The sequence below is a fragment of the Trichomycterus rosablanca genome, chromosome 19 (genome assembly GCF_030014385.1).
Source record: "Trichomycterus rosablanca isolate fTriRos1 chromosome 19, fTriRos1.hap1, whole genome shotgun sequence".
NCBI lineage: Eukaryota > Metazoa > Chordata > Actinopteri > Siluriformes > Trichomycteridae > Trichomycterus > Trichomycterus rosablanca.
The window spans coordinates 332,318-342,500 of record NC_086006.1 but is presented as its reverse complement, the minus strand read 5'-3'; the positions used below and the strand labels follow the sequence as shown (position 1 = coordinate 342,500).

Here is a 10,183-nt window from a genome sequence, read left to right as displayed (position 1 = left end):
GACTGTACGGTGCTCAGATCAGATCAGAATATGGTAAAGATATCAGAGAGGAGTGAAGCTTGTTCGACTGTGGTCAGTGTCGCTCCTGTTCCAGCTCTGGTGCAGCAGAGCCGAGCGGATTAATAATAAACAACCTTCCATTAAATCATCCTCATCCTCATCTTCATCCTCTGATCTGTGCTGGCTGGTTTTTAATGGGACGAGTTCCACCGGGGACCAGGAGGTTTAAGTACAGACCCGCTAACACACACACACACACACACACACACACACACACACACACACAGTTAATAAATAATACCACACGGCGCATCGCTGCTCTTTCTAAAGCCCAAAACACTGGGTAGGCTTGTTGCCATGGAGACCAGCATCCCTGTTATCACCATGGTGATACGTTTGCCTATGCGCATATGTGAGTGTGCGGGGGAGAGGACGAGTGTGTGTGTGTGTGTGTGTGTGTGTGTGTGTATCCAACATCAGGTCGTAATAACAAGCACAGCACCGCCGAAGCCGCGTCCTGATTGGCCGACAGCCTATGACATCACGTTCTCAGGTCAGGTCTAGAACCTGCACTGAAATCATCTTTCCTCTGTCCACATCCCCTCATGAACAAACAACCAGACTGTACAAAACATTGCAGTACATGCCTGGTCAGGGAGCTGGTGAAAGCAGAGCCGACCATCCCGGGAACAGTGCTGCTCCTGTCCGGGGACTATAACGCTTCATTTGTCCTTTATATTTTCCAGAACTTCTTGAATTCATGTGTTTCAGGCACAACAGTTACTAACAGGTGTAATAAATCAATCATATAAAGACAATGGCATGTTAATGAGTTTGCAGCAACAGTTTAGGGAAGGTCCTGTCCTGTTCCAGTATGAGTGAGCTCTATGAAGACGTGAAGAAAAGCTCCGACGTTCTGAGCTCAGCCCCACTCAACAGCTCTGGGATGAACCGGAACACCAACTGATCACTCAGTGCCCAGTAGTACTAACTAAACAGGCACAAATTCCCACAGACATACGTCAAAATCTGGTGAGAAGCTTCTCAGAAGAGCAGCTGTCGTTCTAGCTGAAAAGATCACACAGAGGGTCATTCTAATTTGATGGGACGTCCAACAAGCTCACGGTCGGGTGTCCCAATACTTTTGACTCTACTTGAGCGCTGTACTTGAGAGTTTGCACAGACTGATATAGATTATAGCACAGCGGAGAGTCCCAGCGGTGCTACCGGTCTGTCTGGACACTCAACAGACACAACTGGGCATCTAATGAAGGGAAGGTTGGATGGAGATTCTCCTTTTTGCTGCTGCAACAGCGACCCCTGCTGTGTGGTGGAGGCAACAGGTCACATGCAGTGGAGGAACACAGCGAGCATAGTGTGTAGAGAAGCGACCAAGAAATGTAAGCATGCCAGAGAGGACGGGTGCTAGTCAGAGGCTCTTCCCAGCCAGCATGGGGATGGTGCAAACGGTGCAAAATGAAATGAAGCTTAAGACAATGTGAAGTGATCAGGCTGGTTGAGTGCAGCTGGTTAACTGGTGGAGCTGTGATGGTGATGATGATGGTCTGAACTTACCAGAGTTGAGGTGGCGTAATAAGGGGCGTGGCTGCTTGGTAATAACACAGGCTGCAAACACACACACACACACACAGACACAAACACACACACACACACACACACACACACACACACACATTATATACAGGTGGTCATTTAAGCCACTTCAGTTTTTATCATCAAGTCTTTAAAATTTGTATCTGTAAAAATAAACAAACAAGCTGCTGTTAGATGTTAGTTTCATGAATCTACAGCCAAAATTGCAGCACTGTGGTTCAACTCTGACCCGTTATGTTTGACACAGTTGTTAACAGGAGTTCCTCTAATACACTCACTATTTTATTACAGTCCTTAATAAATGTTAATCAGGATTCCAGTAGGTAGATTGGCCGGATCCCGAGTTCCTGTGTCTTTACGTTTGGTCCATATTTAGATTAAATTCTCCTCTAATGCTTCCAATACTTTTGCTCCAGTCGTGTTTCCTTCCACTAGTGTTTACAGAGAAGCAGCTCCATATCATGATGCTCCCACCACCGTACTTCACTGTAGGCATCTTTCTCCAATCACAAGAGGCTAAATTATTACCCAAGAGTCTGATTGTTTCATCTGATCTTTGTTCTGATTGGTCTAAATGCTGATTTGCTATCTAATTTAGCTGTGATAGCATCTCTGTTTTGTTTGATCTCTGTGTAGCTGCTGTTCCTGCTGCTTTCTGGTCGTCCTGCTGGTTTCTCTCTGAGCTTCCTGACCGTGAGAGCTTGTGTGCTGCTCCTGTCCGGGGACGATCTGTGGTTCTGTGAAGGTTCCGCTTGCGTACTGATGGTGATGCGGAAGGTGTTTTTGTTCCTGAGAACTTTAGGAAGCTCCTCCAGATTCAGTGTGATAGATATTTATAATTATTATTTATTATTAGCGGCATTTTTATCTAAATAATTATATGATGAATAAATAAATTTTGCATAAATGTTTTGTTGTTTTAAACAGATTTAGGTTTGGTTAATGTGATTAGAACCTGCTAGTAAAATAAATAATCACATTTGATGTGGAGCTCAAAGAGATTCGATCTTCTTTCCTACTGAATCAGGTTTAGTCAGGGTGCAGTAACACCGGTAACCACACAAGGGCGCCAAAGCGCATCATGATCACCGCTCTGAACCTGGGTGGCTCTGACTCGAACCGGAGTTACTGGGTGCCAGTCCATCACAGGGCGTCACACACTCACCCGTTCACTCCCTGCCTCAGACCAAGTAGCGATATATCGCACAAATCTACCTTCTGCATGTTTTTATTTGCATTTCTTTTAGAAAATTAAGCTCAGACCGAATTCTGACCAGATTAAAGTCTGAGACTCAGTCCAGTGATGTTAGTTTGACTGTGAGAGGAACAAAGACTCATAAAAGAGGAACAAACTCACTTTTAGATTATAAACCCAAATTTATACCCAGTGAACCTGGAGCTGGAAGCTGGGCGGCTTTAAAGCGGCTGTGTTCCAAATCTACACGTGTTCCTGTCCTACATAGTGTTTTCAATTAGTGCACTACTGATGGTTTAGTTCCACACTGTGTAGCACAGAGGATGCAGAATAAAAACGGTTCTTTGGAGCTGAACGCTGTGCTGTTACCCGTGTGAACACCCCCGACAGGACTGCATCAAACGGTAAGTCAAGTTTTAAACATTTTAAATTGTTTTTATTGTCTGTATTGTATTTTTCGTGCACTGCAAGCATCTGTGTAACCAAAAACAAATTCCTTGTATGTGTGAGCATACTTGGCCAATAAAGCCCGATTCTGATTCTGATTCTGATTCTGATTCTGAAATTGTTTTTAGGAAGATTATGGGCGTGTCAGCGCTCAATTTAACCCAGATTAAAATCACAGCACTACATTTACATTTACAGCATTTAACAGACACTTTTATCCAAAGTGACTTACAGTACTGTGACAGTTTACTGTCTGAGCAATTGAGGGTTAAGGGCCTTGCTTAAGGGCCCAACAGTGACAACCTGGCAGTGGTGGGGCTTAAACCAGCAATCTTTCAATTACTAGTCCAGTAACTTAACCGCTTGGCTTTCTTTCATTTTATTTATTTCATGTTAATGTTTTTACCACTGCTGTGTCCTGGTCAGGGTCGCAGTAGGTGCAGTTTCCCAAAAAACACTGGGAGCAGTGCGGTAACAGCAACGTCTGTATTATGTAGACGCCCGTCTGGCCGACAGCACCGCCGAGGATTTGAACCCGTAATTTACCCGTGATTGTAAATTTAATGGTGCAGCATGACAGAAGGAAATGAGTTCGAGCCCCGCCCATGTACGGACAGGGATGGGGGGGGGTGTTTAGACTGGGGGGGGGGGGGGGGGGGGGTGCAGTTCTGAACAGATTAACAGAACAGTGTGACGGTGCGTTCGAACCTTTGCAGGCGATATATGTGTGTGAGGGGCGTAACCATGGAGACCATCCATGGGGGCGTGGCTGGCGTCGCTGAGGTGTAAAACTTCGCCGCTCTTTCCTGCTGTTATGTGGGCGGGGCTTGGCTCGGCGGGCGGAGTCTCTTCATCCTGATAGCGATATTTCTGCGGAGAGGAAAATCAGAGGTTACGATCGAACTGAAAACACATCGAACGACGTTAAAATCACCTGAGTGACATAAATAAATCATTTATGATCATTATAATAATAATAAAACACACAGAGACACGGGGAGAACATGCAAACTTCACACAGAAAGGACCTGGACCGCTCCTTCTGTGAATCAAACCCTGGACCTTCTGAGCCACCGTGACGGCCCAAGTGAGCAGGTGAGTCGGTACCAGGTGAGGGAATCATGATCGGGTATAAAAGGATCCACCTGGATCAGGATCGGTCTGTACAAGCATTGATGGGGTGTGGCTCACCACCGTGTTCCAAACTTCATCAGAGAATCAATCAGTTCAAAACAAAGCATTTCTCACTGCAGTATTTCACCATCTACTGTACATGATATTGTGGAAAGATTCAGAGAGTCTGGATTCATAGATAGATAGAGATAGATACTTTATTGATCCCGAAGGGAATTAGAGGAAATATAATATAAATAAAACCACATGAACTTCAGAAAACTGTTGTTACTGAACACAGGCCGCCGCTGCATCATGTAACACAACCTGAACCTCTGTTACACACAGAGAGAGTCGGACATCAATCCTACACAGAAACACCTCAGAGTTCTCTGGGCTCAAGCTCATCTCAGATGGACCGAAAACCCCCAGAAACTTCCTGCTGTGAGGTGACAGTGCTACCCACCGAACCAGCGGACCACCCATTTATTTATAAAATGACCAGTATGAACCAAACATGAGATAAATCTGAGCATTAGCATCTCGCTACTACTTACATCCCTCCTCTCGCAATCCCACAATCCCCTGCAGGTTTACTCCTCACTATGGAAAGCGAACGGTTCGATTCAGCCACCCGCCGCTGTTAAACACGGTGTGTATGAGTGAGGGAGGGAACTGGGACGAGGACGAGCAGCAGGGTGATGATGATGATGATGATGATGATGAGGATCTACCTGCTGATCAGCTAACGATGGACGGATTCATTATTACAGCATCATCTGCTCTCCTACCTGCTGCTGGTACAGATCCCTCAGTCCTGGTCCTAATCCCAGTCTCCGTTCTGTGGAGGAGCTCAGTATGGGACATTCTGTCCTACTTCCTTCATACCGACCTCACTTTAGCTCTCTCTCTCTCTCTCTCTCTCTCTCGCTCTCTCTCTCTCTCACAACAAGGTCATCGCTCAGCTGGGTTTATCGGCCCGGTGGACTGGAATGTTCCTCCTTTCTATAAGAAAACTAACCGGGTGGATCATCTACACCAGAACCTCTCACTCCAGCCCAGCAGGGGGCCTCAGAGAGCTTCAGGTGGCATCAAGACGTGTTTCATCTTCTTTAATCTTTATTTAGTTTCTAGTGTTTCACTGATCCACTTGTAAATAGAAGCAGGTTTATAATCTGATGCTGTAACAGACTCCAAAAAAGGATTCACCTGGATCAGGATCAGTCTGCACAAGCGATGATGGGGCGTGGCTCACCACCGTGTTCCAAACTTCATCAGAGAATCAATCAGTTCAAACAGAACATTTCTCACTGTGAGATTATAAATAAAAGTCTCAGCACTGCAGGAGAAAACGTCATGATACAGATTCATATAAATACAAACACACGAGCTCTGGGTGCTTCAGAAAACCCTCGTTACTGAACACAGGCCGCCGCTGCATCAACACAACCTGAACCTCTGTTACACACAGAGAGAGTCAAACATCTCAGAGTTCTCTGGGCTTGAGCTCATCTCAGATGGACCAGAAGACAGTGGACACGGTGCTGTGGTCAGATAAGTCCCAATTCAGCTCGTTTTCAGGAAAAATGGGCATCCAGTTCTCCTTGCTAAAGATGAAAAGGACCATCCAGACTGATATCAGTGAAAGGTCCAAAAGCCAACAAGTGTTTAACTACTTCCCTACCATCCTGGTCAGGGTTGCAGTGGGTCCAGTTTATACAGAATTACTGGGTTACAACGCAGTAACACACCCCAGACAGGACACCAATCTATCTCAGGACCTTGGCCGTCCCGTCCTCTAGACGTAGCCACTCAGGTCTGTGTGTAGACGCCTGACCGGCCGATATGCAGATATGTAAATAAAGAGTAATAGTGTCACATGACCCTGGGGTGCACAAACTTTTGCACAGCTGTGTGTGTGTGTGTGTGTGTGTGTGTGTGTGTGTGTGGTTGAACACCAGGGGGCAGCAGTGAGTCTCACACGCTCAGTGTTTTCAGCATTCAGCTCAGGAAGCACTGCAGCCCAGTGCTCAGTCTGACCGCTGATGTCATCAGAGAGGGACAAGAAGCGTGGGCATCGTGTGTGTGTGTGTGTGTGTGTGTGTGTGTGTGTGTGTGTGTGTGTGTGTGTTTAATCCCACACTGCAGGTCACTCTGATTTATCAGAAGTTTCCCACGCTCATGTTCCTGTTCTTTTTTTTTTTTAAGACCAATCACGATCACACACACACACACACACACACACACACTGTACGTTCTCTCCTACACATGCCCTGTTATCCCTGCATCTCTCCTTTATCGCTGCTTAATTCGGTCCATGATGCCGCTTCTGGTCGCTATAGAAACAGCCTCCACCGGTCGCATAGCAACAGACATCACCAGTGGAAACAAAATGTAGATGAAAGAGAAGGAGCTCGTCTTTACGTTTATATTATAGAGCGTGTGTGTGTGTGTGTAGTAACCACAGATGAATTAAAACACACATCATTAGCGTGAGATTAAACACCGACGCCCGTCATGAGGTCAGCGATGGTGTCAGTGACATCACTAATCAGTCAGTGACATCATCACTCTCAGATACTGTAGCCTGTATGTATTGATTGATTGATTGATTGATAGTAATGATAAAGTTTTTGGATCGGGTTTGAGAACCGTCCTCGTTAGTTTTGCTACGTTAGCTTTAACGTTTAATATTCAGATCATTTATTTTAGCCGAACAAATAAATGCGCTCAGCTTAGCTGTGTTTTACGCTGTGGACCGACTGCACAGTAGCGCTTTTTAGCATGTTGACTAACTTAATGCTGGCTAACAGTGCTAACAGTGGCTATTAGCTGTAACAGTAGCTCACACTGTTAGCTAAGCAATAGCTAGAAATGCTAGCTGCGTCAGGGAATCGTTGTAATAATAAATCTCAATGCTAATTCACTTAGCACTGAGTAAAAGTTATATTTTTTGTGGCTAACGTGGCTACAATATTCCAGTGGGTCAGAAGTAAAGCTTATGATGCTAACTGAACTGTCAGTGGCTAAAATGCCAAATGATCACTGTGCTAAAGCTTATAACGCTAATGACGCTAACAAGCCACGTTCACAGCTTGGGAACAGTTCAAACATAAGATTGCTATGCTAACCAGATTAGCACCTCGCTAATGAATGTACAGTGGACACAAATCCCTGCAGGACGTTCTGACATCTAGCGAAAAGCTTTCCAGCAAAATCAGCAGCTGCACTTGACTGAGACTTGACCCCAAACCCTTCAACACATCTGTGAGGAGCTGAAACATAACAATGCTGTTGACCGAATGGACACAAATTCCTGCAGACCAAGTCCAACAGAGAGGAGGCTTCAACAGCCACACAGAGGAGAGGAGTTACTCCAGATAAATAAACGGTTTCACATCGGGAAGTCCAGCGAGCTCATGGTCAGGTGACCGCATACTTTTGGCCATGTAGTTTATATACGTATATAATGTAAATATTATGGGATGTTTTATATATATATATATATATATATAAGTTATGTCTGAGAAATAAACCCTGCTACTGTTTATGGCTCAGATTTGATCTCGTATTGAAATAAAACGACTTGTTACAGGAAGGTTTCGTTCCAAATAACACGTGCTCCCTACCTAGGGGCCCTAATCATAAACTGACAGCAGAATTGCAACTGCTTCACCGGAGGATTGTTAATAAAAATTTGTGTTGTTGATTCATTACCACGCTCAGAGTGACCACGCCCGCCTTCTGCACTCACCCACAGCTCACCTGTAGGGGTCACTGTTGCAGTAATGAGGTGATGGCACTTTACTTACCTTAGTGGTTCACAATACATCCAACAGCGCTATTTACGTTTACGCCATTATGAGCGAATACGATACAAGCAATTGAGGGACAGGGACGCTGCTCAGGGGTCCAACAGGGGTGTGTCTAGAACCAGCAACCTTTTGTTTACTAGATCCTACCACTAGGGTGTCCATACTAGGTTTAGAGCGGATCTGCACATGATTTTAGCCGGCGTGGGTCTTGGTTCAGCTGTTTTGGTCTTGTGCAGACTCAGTGATAATAATTTGAGTCCCAACCAGCACAAGCAGTGTTCTCAGCCCATCATTCAGTTATTTAGATTTTTTTAAACGATTTTATTTATTGATTTGATTTATTTATCAACCAATTTATGTATTCAAGCTGCTCAGATTGAATATTCCACTATCAGTGGGTGCAGACACGAACCCGGAACTTATTATTTACAATTATTTTATTTATAAATATCAACTCTGTTTTATCCAGCTAATAAACTCAGTTCTCCAGGCCGCCCGAGCAGGACTGAGCTCCCTGATGAGTTAAGGTTTTTTTCCAAAAACCTAGCGGTTAAGGTACTGGACTAGTAATCAGAAGGTCGCTGGTTTAAGCCTCACCACTGCCAGGTTGTCACTGTTGGGCCCTTGAGCGAGGCCCTTAACCCTCAGTATACTGTCTCAGTACTGTAAGTCACTTTGGATAAAATCATCAGTTAAATGTTGAAAACGTGAACCTCAGCTGCCTCGACTCGACCTCACGTCCGCAGGGTTCGCTCCAAACTCGCTCTCAGAGTTTCAGCTCTTTATTTAAAGAACATTTTGTCCAAATGAAAGACCCTCCGGAAGTCGTCCCAACAGGCCGCGTTCCTGCCACACATGTTCCCTACCTAGGCACCCTAACGGAACAGTGCATGAACCCGCCACCACGCCTGTTGAGCACCACAATCCACCGAGGTGAGGACGGAGAGCCGCTCGATACGGGACCTTCTCCAATCCGTCCACATCAGGAACCCTGAAGATGCCGGGAGAGACTCGATCCCAGCAGGCGCCCCAGCGGGACGGCCGAAACACCGGCCGCGTCCGAGATAACCGTCCTGCTCCCGCTGAGACGTGCTGGGGTATTGATCAGCCTGATCGCGTGCAGAAGCAACACGGCTCACACACACACACACACACATGCCAAAGCCGTGTGTAAACGTGTGTACAGAAGACATGAATGGTAAAACACGGAGATGAAAGAAAGTCGTAAATGCTACGATCCCTCGGTCAGGGTCTAACACACACACACACACACACACACACGGAGCAGCTCTTACCTTGGTGGTCACTATGCAGAGGCAGTCCATGGTAGGACTGAGAGATGCCAGGTGATGCCGTCTCCCTCCCCCCTCCCTCCCTCAGTCCCGCGCTCCCTCCCTCCGTCTGACTGGCAGACCCCTTCTTCACCACAACGCCAGTCTTGTCTCACACACACACACACACACACACACACACACACACACAGAAACGAACTGGAACGAGCCAACGGCGGCAAAGGAGGAGGGAACACAGGAAGATGGATGGAAGTGTGTGTGTGTGTGTGTGTGTGTGTGAATGAGATGGAGGGTGACTGTTGTCATGGCAGCAAACAGCTGTTGCTCTGATAAGTGTGCAGAGGTTGCCATGGACATGGGTTGTGCCGGCCATTGCTGCAGTCAGTCAGCATCACTACTGGTGTGTGTGTGTGTGTGTGTGTGTGTCTGTGTGGGGCCACACCCTAATATCCTAGCCTTTATGTATTTCATTTGATAGCTAATTGTAAGTCCCGACCAGCACAAGCAGTGTCCTCAATCCATCCTTCAGTTACTTTGATGTTTTATTTAAGCATTTTCTCCCACTTAACCCCACAAATCAACTCATTCATTTATTCAAGGTGTTCAGATTGCACAGCTGGGCGCCCCCTAGCAGCCACAATCAACAGTGCAGACGGTGCAGCAGACAAAAGGCGCCTGAACAGAAGTGGAGGAACGTGGAGATCAGC

The 10,183-nt window shown here is 46.0% G+C and overlaps 1 protein-coding gene across 1 annotated transcript in view; it reads right to left on the bottom strand.

Moving 5' to 3' along the window:
* Positions 1-9,529, bottom strand: part of dlg4b (discs, large homolog 4b (Drosophila)) — a 27,673-nt gene extending 18,144 nt beyond the window's left edge. Inside the window, exons 1-3 of the mRNA XM_063015361.1 lie at positions 9,480-9,529; positions 3,965-4,126; positions 1,576-1,626 (exon numbers count right to left, since the gene is read on the bottom strand). Of these exons, the coding sequence (XP_062871431.1) occupies positions 1,576-1,626; positions 3,965-4,126; positions 9,480-9,509 (243 nt within the window). The 5' untranslated portion in view covers positions 9,510-9,529. The remainder of the gene's footprint in view (positions 1-1,575; positions 1,627-3,964; positions 4,127-9,479) is intronic.
* Positions 9,530-10,183: the final 654 nt, after the last annotated feature.